This window comes from Pseudopodoces humilis, chromosome 8 (assembly GCF_049639895.1).
Source record: "Pseudopodoces humilis isolate 2021_Gansu_Grassland_sample_001 chromosome 8, ASM4963989v1, whole genome shotgun sequence".
Lineage (NCBI taxonomy): Eukaryota > Metazoa > Chordata > Aves > Passeriformes > Paridae > Pseudopodoces > Pseudopodoces humilis.
In genome coordinates, this window is record NC_142207.1 from 16,719,141 (window position 1) to 16,741,434 (window position 22,294).

The following is a 22,294-nucleotide window of genomic DNA, read 5'->3' on the forward strand; positions in this document are numbered from 1 at the left end:
ATTTTTTATGTAGAATCTGCTGCTTTAAGAATCAATTTTTGAATAAGGAAGAAAATTCAAATGGAGCAAAGAGGACAGTTTGGTTAGATTTAATTAGAGCTGGCATGTTCTCTGCTCCTGCCATGCTGCCTCATGTGAATGAGGCGTGTGCTAACTTTCACAAACTTAATCTACTGCTATGCTAATTGCAGGCAATCTAGCTTAAAAAAATCCCCCCAAAACATAGTATTTTAATATAAATACTATATATAAATAGTATTTATTGCAATTAAGTTACATGGAAACAGACATGTCTCTGAATTGAGAATGAAATCAGAAGTAATGATATAGTGTAAGCTTTTAAGAGAAATTTTAGGTACATTAACTTAAGATGAAGTTGAGTGCATTTTTTGCCATTAAAAGTTTATTTGGCATTTGCATTCTAGAGCTTGTGCGAGCTTCTAAGCAAGGCAAAACATAATGGACAAGTCTTCTCTCCCAAAAGTGAAACTGAGACTAAATGCCATTTCCTGCTTTCCTGGTGTTTCCCTTGAAGACTGTAACTAGTTTAGGAAAGATACAAAAGACAAAGCAATAAAATTTTCTAATACTCAAGATTATCAAGAAAGCTGCTTTATGGATAATATATCAAGCTATGTGAGTCGCATATAAAATTTTTTTTACTTATTTAAATAATAGGTGAGATATTGTTTGGTGGGCTGTATTTAACAGTGGAATTAAAATTGGCTCAGAAAGTGGTAGCTGCATTTAGTATTTACTTTTTGTATTTATTGTTTATGTCAAACTGATGCAAGATATTATTAATACAACACACAGAGAAACTTGTGTGGGTTTCCACTCTGTGCTGAGATCTGATTCTTCCATGACTCATAGTCTGAATCAGACCTTCAAAAATTTGTCTTGATAATGATAAAAGATAAACATGAAGAATAAAAAGCAGCTTATTTGAAAGAACAAAGGTGTCTATCATTATAATGCTTTATTATTTATTTATAAATATTTAAGAAGTACTTAGGTCAGCTTCTTGATGTTCTTGTATTACTTTTTTGCTTAAATAGTACCCTGAGTTTTTCAGTCTTGAGCTTTACATTCTTCATGGAGAAACCACTCAACTTTGTCTGTAGTCAGCTAAGAAAGCCTTTCCAGAACTGTGTTTTTTTTTAAGTAGGTAAAAAAAGTAAGGATTAATGCAAAAAAAAAAAACCCTCTTCAGTGAACTAATTTTTTTTTTTAATGTTTTTGGAAGATACTGTGTATTTTCCAATATAGTGAGGCTCCAACTAATTGATGTTTGCAATCTCTTAATCCTTAGTTGTAGTGATTCTGTTTTAGTTAAGGTGGCCAAGCATTTGAGCATTCTTAATAATAGTGTTGAAACTCACCATAGATGTAAGTTGTTCAGCAGAGAACTTGGGGAGTTACCCTCACTCTAAGTCAGCCCTATTTGTGGCTTATCCTGGTTTGTTGATTAGGAAAACCTGTTTCTTTTGAGAAGAGGCTTTAGAATGACTTTCATTAATTGGTATGTACCATTTTCATTTAAAGAGTACCTGTTGTGGCAGATTTGGATGCATTTTCTTTGTTGCATTATTTGCTTGAAGTGGTAGGCATCCCTTTCTGATAAGGTGACCTGACACATGATAAGGTTTGCATAGTTGTGCTTGGTCTCTGAGAGAGGATTTTATTTTTCCTCCTCTGCAGATTCAGTAAGCAATGAACCATTCTTTTTTAAAAAAGCTTTGCAGCAGGTGCTTCAGGCAAGTGAATCATTCCGTAAATTACTCATGTTCTGTCAGGTTTCTTTGAAGATATTTATTTTTTTTATTTTCTCTAGAAATAAAGTTGCTACTCCAGTTGCTTTTCTCTGCTAATATTATTTGTGCTGTAGCAATGCTTTTTAACTTTTCTTCAATGAAGTTCCTTTGTAATTTGTTACTTTACTGCTATGTGTGTAATTCCTGGTTTCCAGGGATTAGAGAATTCTACAAAGAGTGTGGCACACAGTAGGCAGCGCTGTGAGAAGGAAAGACATGGTAGTGATAACAAGCACACCACCAAGGCCCGTGTGCTGGGTATCTGAGAAATGTGATAATTTCAAGTAATATGACAGGAATTCTTTTTCCTTAAAAGTGACTGCTGGACCTGAAAATTAGGCAGAATTGGTACCTCTCAGGAAATTCTTTATTGTCTGTTCCAGTTAGTTGCTATTCCCTGTTAGTAATTATAATTCTACTTATCTTGTGCAATACCATGCAAATGCTGTTTTCACCAGGAAAATTCCACTTGTATGTGACAGTCCTGACACTTTAGAATTTAAGGAAATGGTTGCCCTCACCTGTTGGCTTCATTTTTTTTCAACATTCAGCTCCTGTTAATTGGCTTGCTACCCATCCTCATGCCAGGCTTCTCCAGCAGTTCTGGTGCTGGACCAAACTTTTGGCTTTGTTTTCATGTTACTGTGTATATCACATTTAGAAGAGTTTGTGAAAACAGGTTCTATCCTATGGTTTTAAGGGATACTTCTGAATTAAATTTGATTCTTGTGCTTCTGATTCATTAATGTTGTAGTTTTTTAATGCAATCTTTTGATAATTTTACTGCATTACTATAATGCATAATATTTTGAGAGCAAATACATTATTTGTGCACACGTACTTTCTTCTTACTTGCCTTAATGCTTTGTTAGCAAGAAATGTGTGCTGTGTATTTATTGGTAATGTCTATCTGGGCTATATTCCAATATCAAATTACATTGCTATTAATGCAGTGCCAGTCTTATATCCTTGAAAGAGGTATACTTAAACTTTATTGCTAAATTGACACTAAGAATTCCTATTTGTTTTAGTCAAGGCTTTTAATCTATAAACACTTACTCACTAAGGCATTAAACTCTTAGCACTTAGCCCTTGAGATTTTCTATTACTGAAGTCTGTATTTTAAAACATTAATGGGCTAGTGGTAAAATCTACAGATGAAAGCCACCTTTTGTAATGTTTTCATGGTTTCCAGAACATTTTGTATTTTATCCCTGGAAACACTGACAGTTTTGCATAAAAATATTTTGGTGCTATTTATGTGGTGAGAATTTAAAAATCATACTGTATTCCAGCATGTTCATTCTCTATTCAGTCTTTTTAATTCTAACTGTCATATTAAAAAATTACTTCATCTTCAAGGTTGTATATTTCTTTGGACAGGCACACAATTTTCCTTTTTGCAAAAGAACTTATTCATACTGATGATGCTGAATTCACAGACAGCATCTTATTATAATAGAGACCTCTGAGATGAATTTCCAACACAGTCATACATCAGAACAGCATGTTTGTTCCTGAATTTTCTCAAATTGTTCTTAATTTTTGTAGGATGGATTTTGCTTCTCTTGAAAAGAACTCACTCAGTTCATGTGCTGAACTTTTTCCTGTTTAAAAATGCAATTTTTATTAAACATATTTTATGGGAGTTATTGCTATTTCTAATGTGTGATGTTATTTTTTCATATGTCTTTGCAGTGACTCCTGTATCAGTAAGTTAGCACTCCATCCACAAGGGATTCCTTTGAACATTATGTAGTAATATTTTATCGATCACTTCTGTATAGAACATATGCTAAAGGAAGTCTGAAAAATCTATGTAATCAAAACAGTTTATTTTGGAACTTGTCTCTTGAGGATGTATTTGCCAGAATCTGGCTGTACCATTAGAGAGCAGCTTCACTGTGTTGTTCAAGTTGGCAGATGAAAATGTTCTCTTTTGATATTTTCATTTAGTTCCTTTGAAACCATGTAGATTCTCAGATTACCATCTGGTTTTTTGATTATAACCACTGAATGAACCCAAAAGGATTCTCTATTTAACATATGATGCCATTTTATGTTGTTTGGTTCAAAAACTATTCAGTCCAGCCTCTAATGGCAATACTTTCTTTACAGCATGAGCCACAGAACTTGCATATTCTTGCAGTTGTGCAGAATGTTCTGTGAACAAATGTCAAACCCTGTCAAATACAAACTGTGGCTTCAGCTGCACAGTGGAACTTTGGTGACTGATGTTGTTTGCAGATGTTTGAAATATTCCCATTTTTTTTTAAATGGTTTAATTGTAATAATAATTTTAGAATTAAATTTTAAATCTGCTCTTCCTTTCCAGTCCCAGGATCTGACTGTTTTTTCCCAAACAGTCTTTTGTTTGTTCCTCACGACTGAATTTTCAATCTGTGTAACAGCTTAATCTTGTGATTGAGGTCACCGGACTCTGTGCTCAGCAACTCAGGGCTTTACATCCCAAGTGTGCAATTTTATTGATTTTGTTAATATCATTTTAAGCTTTCAGTCTGAACAAGGCTTCTTTTACCTTTGTTTGCTTTAAGCTATATTACTCCATAATAATGACATATTTTAACTGGCTCGAGTTGAGATTTTATTTCACTGGAGCCTCTTGTTTCATCTGCGACACTCACATTATGTTATGTTTCTGACAGTGTTTTTATGGTACATTTAACTTTTATTACAACACTATAATAAAGTGTGGGATGGACTGTGGGTAATCTGCTTCTCTGTTTGACACTACACCTGTCTTTTGTTCAGCTTTCACCTTCTCACTTACCCAGGTTTCTACACTTGTTTGCTTTATTTTCAGCATAGCATGTGGTAATAACCTCTACAGAGAAACTGTCAGGTTTTGTTCCTTTGTCTGTGGGTAAATTGTAGATCTCGTACCAGCTTCTAAGTAGCACCGTCTTTTTTTGTGGTTGTTTTGTGTTTTCCCATGTTAACCACAACTCTAGGAATCTTTTTAGATTGCACAAGTCAATCTCAGCTTGCAAAATTTATTTTTTATGAGGCATCCACTCTGCCTGCAGTTCTGAACTTCAAGCTGGGAATTTTTGCCTTGTCTCTGCAATAAACAGTTTTGTGAAATACTTGCTCTTCTTCCTCAGTAAAATTACGTACTATTATTTTAAAAAGCAGGCATTTTTAATTATTTCTTTCATTTTCAAGTGTGCTAACTGAATAACTGGACCAAATAATTTCAGGTAAAGCTGGAAATACAATCTGTATCTTGGAGCACTGGAATGCTCCGTCCTCTTGGACAAGTTGCTAAATCTGCTGGCTTAGATAGCTCGTTTATAGTCACCATTGTAAATGATGTAAATGGGTCTTGGTTCACAAGTGCAGCCCAGAAATCCTAATGGTTGGGTTTGTATTGCTTCTCCTGCCTGACTCGCTAGGGAAGGATATATTTGAGTTCGTCTTTAGAGGCACATTAAGATAAAGGGCAGCATTCCAAGTGATTGTCTTCCATAAAGCAATGCATTAAGGTTGCTTGGTTTTTTCTTCCCTGTCTTTAAGGGCAATGACCACAAGCCAGAAGAATATTGGCTTTTAAATTAGGTTTTGTAGTCAGCTATCGCTGCAATTGTGATGCATACAAAAGCCTGTGTGTTTTATATTTTGTCATTAATCTTTCATTTTGTCCTGTAATTGTACAGTTATAAAATTTGGAGGTGTGAATACTGTCACCCTTGCTGGTATGTACAGAATTTAATTTCTCCTGTAAACTGTCAGTGCCAACCTACATCAGGATAATATGAGCCCAGCAATTTCTTATTACAGATATTTTGTTACAAAATTACAGATATTTTTTTACAAATACAGTATATTTTCTATAAATTTATTCTATGTTTTACCTGAGCGTTCTGTGTATTATTGCACATGTGGTGATGAGCACACTGTGAACCTGGTGCAGTGGGGAGTGAGCTGTCTCCTCACTAGAGAGCCTCCTTATTGTCCATTTGCCTTGACCTGTGGGGCCTCCACATGGATCTAGCCACATGTCTGTAGGAAGCTTCAGTGTGTAACAAACACCTCCAGAGTGAGTGGAAGCAGCCAGCCTGCTTTTGCATTCCTGCCGACTCTAGAGGTAGGACAGATGGAATTTTCTTTGTTGGGCCACACATGAGCCATGCTGCATTTGAACTGATACAAATCGTCTGCACCTCAGTGCTGCAATTCACAGCCTGGGTAAATTGTTCCCAGGTGGTGATGAGTTATAGCTCACTTTCTGTAATAGCTTGTTAAAGTACTCACATTGCTCACATTTACTCACAAAATTAAGTTTATACAGATGATGTATTATAACTGAGTCTGAATGGAGAAAACATTCTTGAAATTACATGAAATCCCAAGTTTCTTTGAATTCTTTTAAATGACCAGGTCAGGGAGAATATCTGTCTCTTACAGCTTGAAAAAATGATTAAATGGTTCCAGTATCAACCAAGATTCCCTGCTGAAGCATCCTACTTTAGTGTACTCGATGTCAGAAGAAATGTTACGGTGCGAGCATTTAATAGAATGGGTAACACTGTGCTGCTGGATATTCCAACATTTTTGAAAACTGAATGTTTAAAATGCTCCTTTTGACCATTTGCTCTTGGACTTTAACCATGCTGCTCTTGTTTTCAATACCATCTTTTCAATTAAGTGTGTTACTGATATTGCAGGGGCCTGGGCTTTTTAAAAGTATTTTGAGACTGTTGGAACGAAAATGAAAAGGAATCACATAATGATAGGGGTGGATGGACACAGTCTTATTCCAACTCACATCTGTGCAGAACTTGAAAAAAAACAGTCAAAATACAGCAATCTGTCAGAAATTTGACTGTATGTAAGCTCCTGCAGTTACTACTGCAACTGGGTCTGTGTTAAACGAATGACAACTGGAGGGAAATATCAAGGCAGGAACGCATGTCTTCACTCTTTCCAAAACTGAATTCATCTTCCCTTATTACATGTGGTAGCAGTGCTACAGTAAAAGGGAAGTCATTGTAAAAACCCAAAAATCTCAAGGTACGCCTCTTTCTGGCAGGAAATAAAAATTCTTACTCATCACACTGACACCAACTCTGTGGCTTCTGTGGCTGTTAAGAAGTCTAGCAGAACATCCTAGGGAAAGAAAGAGGATAGGGATTTGATTTCCTTTTCCTGTAATTTTCTTTCCTAAGTGGATAATCTTACATATTGACATCAATTAATATATTTTAATATTTAATGTGGAATATACTGTTACTCCAGGAATGACACCATACAAGTGGAGTTCTACTTACCTGTATGCAAAGGGATGATCACAACCCTAAATTTACCTGTCCTAGAGGAATCCTTTTTTTCAGCTATTCCTTTGGATTCATGTACTAAAGGGTGTTCAAAGGCAAGATAGTCATATCCTTAGGGCAGAGGCGTATCTCAAAAGGCAATAGAGTAGAGGAGGAAAAGAAATATTTTTCTTGGAGCAGAAGTCTGGTTTCCATTTTTCATGTGTTGCAAATTCTTTTCTCTTAAAATATTTTGCTGAAGACTTTCCTCAAACTTGTGTTATCTTCTCCTTTGGCTTTCTGTCATGTATCTTGCTGCTATGCCTCTTTCTTTCATTAGAGTCTAGATTGGTTAAAAAAAGCCTCTGTCTAGACTGGGAGTGCAGAGATAACTGACCTGATGGTGTTTGAGCTAACTCTGGAGATAAAAGTTCCCTTCAGGCTCAGGTGAAGCACCCTGAAGACAGATTTTGCTACTTTGGGCATGATATGGGGCAGCATTGCTCCTTGGTGTGAGCTGCTCGGTCAGCCTTGTTGTTGCTGCTGCACAGGATGTGGCTGCTGGGGCAGATCCAGTACCACATTGAAAACCTCTGCCTGATTCTTCATTGCAAAGCTCTGGATACATCAGTCATGGTCACATCTGTTGGCAGGTGCATTTACCTGGACGCCATCCTTGCCTTTCTGTGTGCATGTCACTGTAGAGAGGTAGACTCATTGGTAGCCTCTCCATTGCAAGTGAAACATGCAGGTTTCTTGTTGTCCAGCTCTCAAGCAGGTGTGTGTTATACATTGGCTTGTTATGGCGATATTGATAACGTCAGAAAAACTTGTGCATTTTAAGCGTATATACAGTGCATAGGTGACTGTTAGCAATTAAACTCTGCTTTTAACTGGCAAACTTATTATTATCTTTTATTATCTCTCTTCTGTTGCTCTTGTCTGTTTTCAAAGGCATGACAAATAATGACTCTACTGATGATGCATCTGCTTTTTATTTTTCCTGCTCTGATTACTTTTCCACTGAGTTTACTGGCAGATATGAATCCTACTCCAGCACAGAATCATGAGCTGTCTGGATTTCAGTACAAGAAGTTTTGGACTCAGCTTATTATATCACTATTTTTGTGCAGTACAGTTTCTTCCAATTAATATACAAAGGCAGTGTGTACTTAAATGCTGTAATACATGCTTTGATACAGAATTTTGTTCCTTTATTTTTCTGTTAAGCATCATTAATGTTGGTAGTAGTATTTCCCCAAATAATAATCAAAAAAAAAATCCCACAAAATTCTCAACAATTCTTTCTCATTTGAAACCCATAATGTGTATCATAGAATCATGGAATCATAGAGTGGTATTGGTTGTAAGGGAACCATAAAGATCATCTAGTTCCAATCCCCCTAGGCAGGGGGACCTTTAAGTAGATAAGCAGGGACACCTCCAAGGAGACCAGGTTGCTGAGAGCCCCGTCCAACCTTGCCTGGAACATCTCCAGGAATGTGGCATCCAGAGTTTCCCTGGGCAACCTGTTCCAGTGCCTCACCACCCTCACAGTAAAGAATTTTTTCCTAATAATCCAAAACTACTCTCAATTTAAATCCATTACCCCTTGTCCTGTCACTGTGTGCCCTTGTGAACAGTCTTGCCCTATATTTCCTCTGAGTTCCCTTTGGGTGCTGGAAGGCTGCAATTAGGTCATCCCAAGCCTTTTCCAGGTTTAACAATCTCAGTTCTCTCAGCCTGGAGCTTGTATGTGTGATGATTCCTGTAGCTGGAGCAGGATGGCTTCATCCACGAGCTCCCCTTGATTGGCTGACCTGTGGTGTAAACCACAGCTGTGAAATTCCCTTTGTTGTCTCTGATTTTTAACGCTGCTTGTGCTGTTCTTCAGAGACAGCTCCTCATGCTTAATATCTGATGTAGAGGGTGACCCCTCAGCCTCTCCTTCCTTTCCTGTCTCTTGTCAACAGCCTATAGCCATCGATAGCCACACTCCAATTGTGGAATATTCCCCACAAACTCTCAGTAATGGCACTTGCTAGCAGCACAGTGGCTTCCAGCTCCTGTTTTTTAATCTGTTCTGTGTGCTTTGGTGTGAAAGCACCTCCCTGGGCTGTGTCACCTTCCTAGAGGAACAGCTGTGTATGTACAAAGTGTTGAATATCAATACATAAGGCTTTTTTCTGCTAGTGCAATGCAAAAATGGTTGTAATTTCTTAGCAGGGGGATCAGTTTCACTCTCACCTCCTCAAAATTATCCTCTTACAGGAACATATACTCCTGACAGTAGAAATAGATTCTATCTATTTGCTATCGACAAATAATGAAGCAATTTTTCTCTTTTGTCTTACCTGGACTTTATTTGTATTGTAACGAAGGTATTGTAATTTTAGTTACAAGAAAGAAAGACTGATCTCCTGTGGTAAGTACAAAGGAAATAAAAAATTTTTTTCCTCACAGCATGCCAGGCCTTTGTAGAAAATAGAATAGGGGTTATTTGGAGAAAAGACATCTTATACGCATCATAACCCTGGATTTAAATATGTTGTATGCGCAAGTGCTTAAGGACTGACTTCAAAGTCGTTGCATAGGTGACCTTAATTTGTGAACTACATCGTTTTTTGAGGGTTTTTTATATTAATAGCATCCTTTTCTCCCTGCCTTTCACCTTTCTCTCCCCCCAAGAGTCAAACAGTTCTAGATAAAACTTACATTTAATTCTGTTGCATTAAAGGAAGTGGTGCATTTAATTTTTAATCCTATAGGGTACTAATCATTATTATTGCAATTAAAAAGATTAAATATTTCCTCTTTCCCCTCTTTTAATATGTTTGTGTATATATTTTCAGATATGATTCTGGACCAGCAGGTGGGTTCTGGGCAGCTCAGTGAGGATGTTCGTCACCGAGTGCATGAGGCTTTACTGAAACAGCATCACCATCAGAACCAGAAGAAGCTGAGCAACAGGATCCCAATTGTAAGATCCTTTGCTGATATTGGAAAGAAGCAGTCTGAGCCCCATTCCATGGATAAAAATGGTAATGCTTTGTTTTGCATTTTGAGCCTTCAATAGCATCTGCCTGTTTGGTATTGCATGTTCTTTGTACCCCCAGCTTAACAGAGTGATTCTGCTCTGAAAAGCTACCCTGTAAAACTGGTACTTTTTGCATGAGAGTGGTTCCTTTTATGAATTCAGAAACACACTTGCTCAAACTTGAAATTTGTCTATATTGCACAACTCAGGGCTGGGCAGAGCTATTCAAGGGAACTCGCTGAGGTGTTGGAAGCTGTTCTGGCATGCCACGGCGCCCTGGGTGACTGACATGGCACATTATTCCCACTGCAGCTCAGGTGCATGCTTTAGGTGCTCTGTGCAATTCCTCAGACTGAGCTTGAGTGTCTTTGCACAGTGTTGCTCTGAGCTGTGGACAGGCTCTATCAGTGCCTGGATATTTTTGACTTCTGTTGACTATCCAGGACCTATTTATTTAAAATGTAGTGGATTGTTGAAAGTTTCTAAGCCTACAAGAGTGGCTTATTATTATTATTATTATTATTATTAGCTACAGTTCAACTGCTGCTTCAGATTTTATAGGTGAGTTTGAGGGGTTGAAAAATGAGGCAAACTTTCCAAGATGACACTGTTGGAGAGGTCACAAAAGCTGTACCTTGTTCTTTCGAAAAATCCCTTTTGGGAAAATCAGGATAATGCAAATGAGAAATGTTTTCAGAATGGTTCTAGAGTAAAATATTGGCATAATATTTTTTAGTTTTCTTGCTTTTACAGAAGATCTTACAAGTTGTATTATTGTTGCAGGTCATTATAATGAAAGATCATTTCTTATTGCTCCTTCCTTATTTGCTTAAATAAAGGTCTGTGTTATGAAATTTGCAGCCAAATTTTGCATAGATTTTTCAGTTAACTCTTATTCCAGAAATCGTCTTGGCTGTAGTGAAATCTTAGTCACTTGTGCTGTCTCTCTGTTTCAGAGCCCTACTGAGCTTCCCTATCACCTTGGGAAGTGGGGAGTGAGGAAACAGCCATAGCACAGGAAGGTCAGGATTGCAGGAGGAATTTGTGTGCTCTGAGGCATAGGACAGAGGGGCAAAGACTAGTTGTGTGGCTGATCTGGAAAGATGGGGCTGTTGATATAAAGGTTAACTTGATTTCAGGGAAGAAACTTCTGTTTCAGTCATTGCCATATAAAGTTTTAAGAGATCTAAATCTAGTTGCTTCCCTGGGAAGATTCTCAGACCTTAAAGGCAACATATAATTTCATCTGATGAGGATATTAAATAGAAACCTTAATTGTGTAAAGTATCATTCTAGGAGTAAGGAAAAAATAATATTTACTAAGATGTGTGTGATTATGCACATGGATGCACAAGAGTAAATGTAAGTAGGATAATGGTCCCTCCTTTTTAAGGCAACTTTCTTGTTGTTTTATACAGCTTTTGCTGATGACTTTAAACAAATATTCAGGAAACACTAGAGAAAGTTAATGATATAATGATCCTGTACTTAATTTCCACAGGATGTAACATGGCAGCTTGCATTCCATTAAGCTTTTTGCATTAGGTCTTATGTAATAAACAGACATTAGTTGCCTTAAGAAGAAACTTCAAGGCAAGCTGTGAAATTACCATGAGCTCAATTTTGTTAACTTTCTGTGTCTGTTAGTGGAACTGATGCAGTAATTCACTCCAGAAACATCTTGCTTTTGCCCAAGTTCCTTCTGGCAAACTTCCTAGCTCTTCCTAAATTCCCCCCAAAAATAAACTCTCATCAGGATAGCATCTAAGTCCATATGAAACACACTAATTTTATATACTCAGTGATTAAGTGATTCTCTTAAGTAGAGAAACATATTCTTACAGTTTTTCATTTGTCTGTCCCTGTTTTGCAAGATGAAAAAATGCTGAATGCATTGTTCATGTTCTTGTGTAGAAATGTCTCAGAATACTCTGACCTCTGTTAAAAAAATCTTAGTCACTTTTACTGTGTTAATTTAAGTTAAATGTACCAATAAAAAAAATAAATAAATATCCCATAAATTATATATGCATGTAAAAAAGTAGAATAACATAGAGATTTTAGGGATACTTATGAAAGTATATTGGATTTCTATCTAAATTACAGTTCTAAGCATGAGCTTTTTGGACAGAGATTTTTTTAATCAATTTGAAGCATTGCTCCTCTACTTGCATCATTTAAGTGCTAATGCACGTTTGGCAGTCTCCTGGTTTGGCACCACCAAAATCAATGGTAGCCCTGTGATTAAACAAGGAGGATTTGTTTATTATCCATTGCCCATACATTTAAAAGTCTGAATCTTACTTTACTTACTGAATCTTACTTTACTGAATCTTACTTACTTTGCCTGAATTGCATTTATATTAGTATTAGCTTTAGAAAAGGAAAATCTAGTCTAAATTTTTTTTTGTTTTAAAAGGAACTAGAATTTTTTCCCTTTTCAAGACAACTACAAATAAGCAGTTCAGGGGTCCGAGTGGCAACTATTGCCTGAGTAGTCCAGGATTTAAAAAGTGGGAAAGAGAGAATTCTGGAGAGCTGCCTAGTTTCAGGTACATTGGTTGCACCTCTTTTGGCATACTCTTAGTTATTTCCTCACACTGTGTAACTTGCAAGTGTACGTGGTGTGTAAATTATTCAGGAATCTGCACTGAAATGCTCAGCTGTCAGGAACTCTGTTGTTCTTAGAAGCTTGACCAGGGGTAGCAGTGAGGTTCCTGATCATTTTCTCTGCCAGTGCCTCCCAAAGGCTGGAGTTCAGCTACAGTGTTATGCTCACTCAGCTGTAAGTTTCTTTTTCAGATTGCCATGGAGTGTCTGTACAAGCTATTCATAGTAATATAAAAATGAGTTGTTAAAATATAAGTTTGAATCACGTAAAAGAAAAAGCTGAATATGTGTAAAAGAAAGAAAAATTAAGGTATATAAACAACTTATATTATTGTCCAAGACTGTGCTGTAAGACACATCTTGGTTCCCGAGGACAAACGGGTAAAATTCATTCAAGGCCTCATTTTAATCTGCTTATTCCCATTTGTCTTTAAACACTGTGTAGAATGTATGAAGGAAGAACGTTTCTAATATTGCCATCAGTAGCAATATTTTTCTCTCCTTTTAATTAAAAGAAGGAATCAAAATATTGTTGCTTTTACTTTCTGGATGATAAGCTTAATTCCTAGAAGACTGGGGGAGGGAAACAAATCATCTCAGGTACTGCTGGTGAGTTTACAGCCCAGTTCACCCCTATCAGAGACAGGAGTGTTCATAAAAAGTACATGACAAGAGCTTCAGAAGGGCCACTTGTTTGTTCCTGCTGAAATGAGACAGGGGAACTTGGACAGTTTTTCTGCACAAAAGGAAGTTCTCTCTTTGGTTAAATTTGGGGTTAGTGTTAGACAGTTGAGCTGGAAACAATCCTTAGCAGTCTGTTGATTGTAAAAAAGGGTGACTTAGAGCCCTAAGACCCTGATCTGTGGGTTATGTGGTACGGCTGAGGATTCAAACTCCCTTCTTTGTCCAAGTTCTTGACAATAGTAGCTTATCAATGTGTCAATTTTCAGATGTTCAGGAGCAAAGTTTGAAAACGAATACATGAATTAATTCAATATATGGCAGCACCATTGACAGGCCATTGTGATATCTTTGCTGGAAGATAGTTGTACATATGTTCTCCCTCGATTTTTCTTTGTTTATGAGTCTGTCAGACCATCTAATTAATTTGCTTTGTATTTAGTAGTATTATCTTTTGTTTACAATGGCTTTTCTTCACATCCTCTGCAGGGCTAAGATGTCAGGGTGCTATGGATTTACCATGCATTTTTAATGCTGCCATGCTGTGTTTAACTTTCACTTTTCATTAGGCATCAAAACTGTGAGAATTAAAAGCCTGCTTTTGATGTTCCAATAAAAAACGACAGTCAAATTTGGCATAAGAGCAGGAAAAAATGGTTTTTTTTTATAGGCTAATTTGACACCAAATACCTATAATAAAGGGTGGCAAGTGATTTTAGCATAAATACTGTAAAAGACAGGTAAAAATATGAATTTTTTTCATTGGTAAATCATCTTTAGAAAGCTTGCTCTATAAAGCAATTTAACCTGTTTTTATTGAGATGAGTAGGTTTCACACTGTGATACCTCAGAGCTGTGTTTGTAAATTCCTATGGCATGGTCTAAAAAGCCAAGGACGACTGCAAATATATGACACCTCTCTACTTTAGAGGAATGCTGAAGTGATTTCATAAGCCTCTCCCCTTTTATAAAAGGGTGCTGAAATTCAGAGTTTTAAGCATGTGTGGCATGAAAAAATAACTGATTCTGTGAAAATATAGTTAAGAAAAGAAGTTTTAATCATATAAACATTTAAGGGTTTTGACTGGCTATTTCACTTTTAGTCTAGGGGGTGTGTATATTTTATATATATATATGTATAAAATGAAATCTAACTGGCCTTATACTGGTTAAAGTCCAAGAGGAAGGAACTCGGGAGAGGAGTATGGCCAACTAAGTTACTTGTATTTTCATGCATCTTGCTGAAGTGTTCTTTACCCACAATAACATGATCTTATCCCTGTTTTTTGTTCCGTACTTATGCCATTTATAAGAGCTTCTTCTCCCTTGAATTCAGAGCAGGCACATTATTAGTGTAAAAATTGGGTTACGCCACACATCACGTCTAATTCTGAGAAATTCTGAAACTGCAAGCAGAGGTTTACTGGTATTCTGAAGAGCTTGTGAAAAGCAATGGCAAATTAAACTTGGGATCTTCGGAGTTATTAGCATGAGCTACTGAAACTGTTCATTTTGCCATGTTCTTTTTTAAACCTTTTCCCAGTTACTTCAATTGGTATGATGGGCTGGTTTGGACTTCATTGTTTGTGGCAATATTCTCTTCAACGAGAAGAGATATTGGAGCCTATGCTTGTCGTAATTAATGATAGCATCCATTAGTATCCTGGAAAGTCAAAATTCTCAGTTCTGTTATGTTGTTAGTTACCTTCTTCAGTTTCCCAGTCTTTTCTAAAGATCAGTTCAAAGATTTATGCCATAACTTGGAGCAAGCTTACAGCATGTGAAGCTTTCATGTCAATACTATCACGTGGAGAAAGGTGGGCATGACCTGGAGCACCATGAAAAGGGTAGGGAGGCTTAGGGAGGAACCCTAAGTACATGACTGTGCACTTTCATTTTGGGAGTAAATCACAACCGATGCCATTGATGTACTCACAACTTTTCTGAAGTACTGGATCTGGATTAGGGGAGTTGCTTCAGCTTACATTGAAGACAAGGTAAACTCAGAGTTTAGTTAATTCTGCCTTAAAGTCGCTAATGCTCTATTTTTTGTTCTAGATTCTTCTCAAATGTATGTATTTTAATCCAGTTGTATTTTCCACAAGTTTTTATACTACTAAAATATAACTTGTTCTTATGAACATTTTCATCTGATATTTATTCTTTCTTTCTCCACATTTCCTTGTACCCATGATAAAATGTGTAATCTGTATGTATAAAACTGTATCATTCATCTTTGTATTTCTTTATTTTGCTCTGTCTTTGTTGTGTCTGTCTCTAACAGGCTCATCTCATCTCTGTATCTTCCTCATCTCCTATCCTTTGGGTTCTGTAAACTCCCTGAAGGTTCAGAGGTAGTATAAATACCTATTCTTGCTTGGGCTTCAGATCATTTCAAATGTACACCCATGTCTTCATCTCAGTTTCTTGTCAGCATGCAACTTCTTGCTATAGTGATTTGAAAAAATACCTCAGGCCTTTGTCCGCAGCTGTGGCACACTGAAGAAAAGTTTGTGTGGAATTTGTTGTTTTAAGTTCATTTTCTTACATCAATTTGTAAAACTGCGAATCACAGCATTTTAGTTTATACTGCATGACTTCATGTGAATTATGCTTGAGATATTCAGGCCTAGCATTAGAAGAACAGCTAAAGCGACTTCCTCATCCTCATAAATTGCATATCACTAGTGAACGCCAAATCTCCTTGTACTTATGGAGGTATAATGGAAGTGACATGATTACCCACTGATTAAAAATGTTGATCATCAAGAGGCCTAAAGGCATGCACACACACACAATCCAGCCTGCAGAAATGCTGTCACTGCTCTGTTATATTAGAATTTTATAATATACTGAAGAAAGCTTACTGTTTTTCAATCTTGGAGTTTTATCTGGACGGTGTTGTGCATTCAGACTTGGAAAATTGATGACTAGTTGCAGTGAAAAGTCTGAAGATTTAAGAAGTTTGAAAATCAGGATTTTTTTTTTTTCTGAATGGGCAGAAATATCTATGGTTTGGAAAAATAAGCAACTTCTTTTCTGGTTTAGTTTCCTTTGATATGCTGGTTTTGTCCAGTTTTTTTCCATTAACTGTGATTTGTGTCTGACTATATTGTTCTGCGTTTTTGTCATTGATGTTCTAGAGACATCTTGGATTTTGAATAATAACCACAATACACATAGTTAAATGTCTGAAGTTCTACATTTTAGGGAGGAAAAATATGTTACAAGTGACATTAATTTACTGGGATTAATTTTTTTTTATATTTACCAGGACTAACTGTCTCAAAAACACCAAAATATCTGCAAACTCCTATTATTGTAGCTTTTTTTTTTTTTTTTTTATTTTTAAGTGGCTTGACTTTGCATGAAAGTGTTTTTTCTGTGTATTCTTGCTGTAGTCAAAGCTCTAGAAATTTCAAATTCTCTGAAAAAGACACTGATTTTTTTATATACACAAATTTTTTAAAACATAATTTAAAATTGTGCTAGTACTGGCTTTTTATTACATAGAAAAGCTGTTACAGCAATTATAGCATGGTTTTATCTGTTATGTATTAAGTTCCTTTGTATGTACCCTGGATATTTCAATTATACCACATAGTGTATTTGATACTTAAAGCTGTCTGAATGGCTCAGATGAATTCTCGAAGAATGCAACTCTTCACGTGCTTTATGTAGGTGGCCTGTAGGATAAATCGAGGCTTCAGCTTTACAATGACTCAAAGTATTACATTATGCTCTTGAAGAATAAAGTTCTGTGTTTACCCCATACAACGGTGTAAATAACCATTTTGCTTGGAGTGCTGAAATGGAACTGGTGAGGAGAGGGCAGGAAAGGGTGGAATGATGAGGCTGTTGCTGCTCTTATTACATCTTGTATGATTTATGCCTTCACCATTCTTAGCAGCCTAAACCCCATATTTTCAGTTTAAACAAAAGAAGTAATAAATCATGAGAAATGTTTAAAATCTGGCTAGAGTTTGGGATTACTTTGGTGGGCTTTTTTGTGAAAAGTGGTTACCTGTTGTCTACCTTGTATCTTTGATTGTTACTCAATACAGTAAAAAACCCAAACTTGTTCCATGATCCAGAAAGCTGTCTGAAGTTGCAGAGCTATTTAAACATGTCTTTCTGCCTCAAGGTAAAACTTGTGTTCTTTCAGATTACTCCAGCATATGGGTAAATCAAAGTTTGAGGTCTTCTGTTGGCACAGAAAAAGAACATATGCTATTCTTAAAAACTTCACATACTTACTGGTAGTGGCTTTTTTCCCTTGTATGTATAGCTTTATGTATTTTTCTCCAAAAAGAAAAGTGGACACAACGTTTAAAGGTCCTCTGGACTGTTATGCTGATTGCTTTTGGAACCTCCAATTTTGATGTTAAATGGGTGGTCCATGCTCTGACTCTTTTGTTGGTCAATATTTTTTCCTCTGGCAGATATATCTGCTCTCATTTTCTTGAGTTTTTGGGTCCAGAAAAAAAAAGTGTAAATGCCTAATTAGCAGCAGAAAGATAATGAACTACTATTTCTGTTACTTTCGTTTTTATCTCATTTCTTATTATTTATCTCATTTTATCTCATTATTAATATGTATATTAGTATAAGTAATTATTACAACTATTTCCCTTTTCATACATCCTAAGGTATAGAGGAGTGTGTAAAACAAAAAAAATGAAGAGTCAGCAGGTTTTATATTACAAGATTTTAGGTTTTTCAGGAGTAAGTCAAGACAGAAACTTCCCCTGAGCACCTTATGCCTTTTCTGTTTGAATAAGTGGAAGGGTTTTATTGGTCACATTAATAAAATCTCCAAAATAGGACAGAAATAAAATTTATACAATTTTTTATATTAATGATTTTTAATAGCTGTAATATTACAGGATGATTCCTATAAAAATAATTCAAGGACTGCTAAATAAACAATACAGAAAAAAATTACAATGTGAACTAGTGCACTGGGATGCATGTTATAAAGATGATAGTGTAACAATGATGGAACTCTGTTTTTCTTTCAGTTCTAATTAAAACAGAAAAATTGAATGACTGCTTCTAAATACGTTGCATATGTAATAATTCTGGCTTCTGTTTTGTGAAAGTTTTCTCATGTGACGTTTAGGAATGAATAGCCTCTTTTTATATTAATTCCTTAAATTTACAGTAATATGTGGATTTCTAAAATCACATATGTTGTATGTAAATTCTCATCCTGACTTTATTTTTATTCTACCTGCTTAGATTAACATGCTTGTCATGTCTGTTTGCCATTCTCTGTTTGTTTCACTGTAGAGCTGAACAAAAGCCCTGATTTCTATTCTTATTTTGATCTGTCCTTGTCCTGAATCAGAGAAAAATGGAAATATTTGCAGTTTAAAGATAGATAAATTTAATAGTAGGATTTCTAGTAATACATTTTTAAACATTCTGTTGCTGTACTACCTAATCAAAGTGCAGTATCTCTGTCTGTGCTGCCAGGATGCACACATGAGTCTAAAACCTGTTTCATGTCATGGGAGATTTGTCTAGTAGAAAATGACATGTTGATTTTCACAAAAACCAGCATTTTCCTTGAGCAAGTGTTTCAACTGGGAATTAATGGCCAGGGATCCTGTATTGCTCAGCTGTGACAGCAACTGGATACTTCAGCATTTTGGCAAGGGCTGAGGTGCTCTTGAAGTCTCTGTTCCTGTTCAGGCTGGATCCTGCAAAGCGTTCATGTCCTGGCTGTGGCTGAGGACGTGCCTGGGCTGCAGGTGTGAGTCCCGGCAGTGTGAGGGGCCACGCTGTGGCTTTTGGAATTGCCCAGACAATGTGCCTAGCTTAGGACTTTCTGACTGTCTTCATCTTCAAATATCATGAACATATGGTCTTTGTTACTGTGCAAGTTTAGGTTGATTTTCACCAGAACCAATGTTTTCACATCATCATTTCTCAGTCATATGAGAGACTTTATTCGCTATGGAAACAAATATATGCTGGGCACGAGATGCTGACTCTGGGCCAGTTGGACTCTGTAGTTATTCCTGGGTATGTGTTAGGGCAGTAAGAGATAGTTGGCTCATGTATTTGGTAATTTCCCTTGTACTTTATTCTGGTGTTCAGAGCTGCGTGTGGCTTCTGACATGCCAGAGAGGGAGAAACAGGGAAGGAAGCAGGGCATGGCCTGTGCCCCTGTGAGGTTTGTGTGCTGCCCTATTGCCAGCCCCACACCCAGGCATGGTGGACTCTGGCCATGTGCAAGGGCAATGTTGGCATTAAGTAAAAATATGCTTCGTATGACACAGACTTGTTACTTGACTCTGTTTTTTCTTTTTGAGCTTTTGTTGGCAAAATTTTGTTGGTCAAAAGACTCGATCTTTGTTTCCACAAGACTGAGGTATATTTAAACATTTCTCATCTTGAGATATTTTTAAAACTTCTTTAAAATATTTTACTAAATCTTCACTGGACTTTTTTTGAAAATGTGTTTGTTGAAACATTTGTTTTATACCCGTCTATAACCACATTTTTCAATACTGAGCTTATAAATCAGTTAATTTCCAATATATTTATTTTTATACCAGTCCATTTTTATGTTGTTTTTTGTAGCTTTTATAATCAGGACATCCTTATACACATGAGTAACTTTGTAAAAATTCGTAATCCTATTTAAGTCAATGAGAATTACTTTTGGAGGCAGATATTGCCCAAAATTTTCAGCTCCTCTAATTATTTAAAAAAGCTGTGTGAAGGCAGGACTTTCCCCAAATATATATCTTTAGAATTATATGCTTTAATTGGTATAGAAATTTTGTCTTCTCGTGTTCAGCAGTATCTTTTATATTTTCTAAATTGCCTTCTCACGTTCCTAACTGCACATGATGAATATTCTGTCTTTTGAGAATGTGCTATTCTAAATAAGTTTCTAATTAAAATGCCATGTTTAGGTTCATCATATATCTATGATATGAAATGTGTGCAGAGCTCTAATAATTATGTCATTAGATGTTGCTTTATTTGTAGAACTTTTAGTATTCTGTAATAATGATACTTTTTTTAGCAGGTCAGGTTGTTTCCCCACAGGCTACTCCAGCCTGTATTGAAAACAAAAATGATGTGAGCAGAGAAAACAGCACTGTTGACTTTAGCAAGGTAAGTGTCCACTGATGGTGAAGAGAACTTCCTGACTACCAAACAGATATTTAAAATTAAATAAAATGAATCCATGTGAGTCAGGAAAAGCTGTAAAGTGTAGATCTTACTTTAGCATGGAAGTTTTGTGTGCTCTGCAGTACAGTTTCTGTATGATAAAACAGAATTTTACATTTTCTTTCTAAATTATATGTGATAGGAAATCACAATTTAGAAACACAGATAAATTTAATATCATAGGTATATATTTGTAGGGGAAATTTTACAAATTAACAGAAAATTGCATAAGTACAAAAATAATTCAGAATTCCTATAATTCACCTCAGATTTTTACTTTCTGTAGAAGTGATGCATGAATGCAAACTATGCTTTTTATAACCTGAACTCGTGGATTCCAGATGTCTCAAACAGAATGTGTTTCTGTAAACTTATAACTTAATTCTTCTGGCAAGCCAAGATATTTCAGTACACTTTACAAAAGATGTTAACTGTTCAGTAGTGGAGATTGCAATGACAGTTCAATGTTAGATAGCAAAGAGAAGCAAACAGCTTCTCAGCTTTAATGTGAAGGAGAATCCTAATTTGTGTAAGAAGTCTGTGTGTACCTAAGACAGTCACAATGGATACAGATGACAGGCCTGACAGGGATAGATGACTTCAGCTGACACATTAATGCAGCAAAGGTTGAGAAGTGAAGAAAGGTGATTTAAACCAAAATTCTGAAGAACAGCACTTAGAGTCTGTTGAATTTTAATGTTAGTGCAGCTGAGCTAAAAGTAGAGTTATGTGATTGCTCCATCTGGTGCCAGACTTATTTCCTAGCAGCAGTAGCTATTTGCATCATTTGAATTTTTGACTGAACATTCCAGACTATGAATCGTATATGGCTGAAATAAGAGGGGAAACAGATCTTTCTGTCAATGACAATGAGAAAAAAGGAGGCTGTCTGGGAATGTATTATGAACCACATTTCTATAGAGGCCATGAGAACATCTATAAACAGTGGCAGGTTGTTAAAAATTTAATGTTAATCCTTTAAATATATTTCAAACTAAAATGATATTACTTTGAAGAGTCAAGTGCAATATTGGTCTCATGATATTTATATTAAAGTCTTAAGTAAAACGAATTGGTTTTGCAAGTGTTCTAATATCAAGATATAAAATTTGTAAAGGATATAAAATATAAATAAAATTGTCTATTCAAAATAAAGCTATGCAGAAGTGAAGGGAATGGCATAAGTTTCAGTAGTGCTTTTCGTGAGCGTTTTTCCAGTTGCTTTGAGTGTTGTAGGATCCAAATCCCAGTCAGTTGTCTAACTGCAATTCTGTTTGTATTAAACAAGAATGGGAGTGGCATCATTTGATCCTTCACTCGATATTTTTGTAGTGCTGCAGCTTTGCTGATCAAAAGAGCTCTTCCCATTTAAACAAGCTGGAAGAAATCAACATTTCATCTTTTTCTAACCTCAACGGTGATGGATACCAATAGACATGTCAGGAATATGAAAGGAACAACTTTTGTTAGGAGGAATGAAATAACAGTAAAGGATTGTAATTGAATACCTTCCTTTTTGGCCAACTTTAAATAGATCCATTTATCCTTTTGAAGATGCATAAGTGCAGTTTCCCCTTGAAATGTGCTGTTGCAATAACTCCCAACGGTTATAATTGGAATTATATGCACAGATTGAGAGGAAAGTAGAGCAATACACTAATTTTCTCTTGTGTATTGTGATTTCT

At 36.1% G+C, this 22,294-nt stretch overlaps 1 protein-coding gene across 11 annotated transcripts in view; it reads left to right on the plus strand.

Annotated features, from left to right (window-relative positions):
- Window positions 1-22,294, plus strand: part of SLC4A10 (solute carrier family 4 member 10) — a 161,673-nt gene that overhangs the window by 96,861 nt on the left and 42,518 nt on the right. For 9 of the 11 annotated variants that reach the window (XM_088059264.1, XM_088059262.1, XM_088059263.1 and 6 more), the window contains 2 exons: window positions 9,943-10,131; window positions 20,461-20,552. In XM_088059264.1, the coding sequence (XP_087915390.1) occupies window positions 9,943-10,131; window positions 20,461-20,552 (281 nt within the window). The remainder of the gene's footprint in view (window positions 1-9,942; window positions 10,132-20,460; window positions 20,553-22,294) is intronic. The other 2 variants (XM_088059261.1, XM_088059268.1) reach the window with 1 other exon arrangement.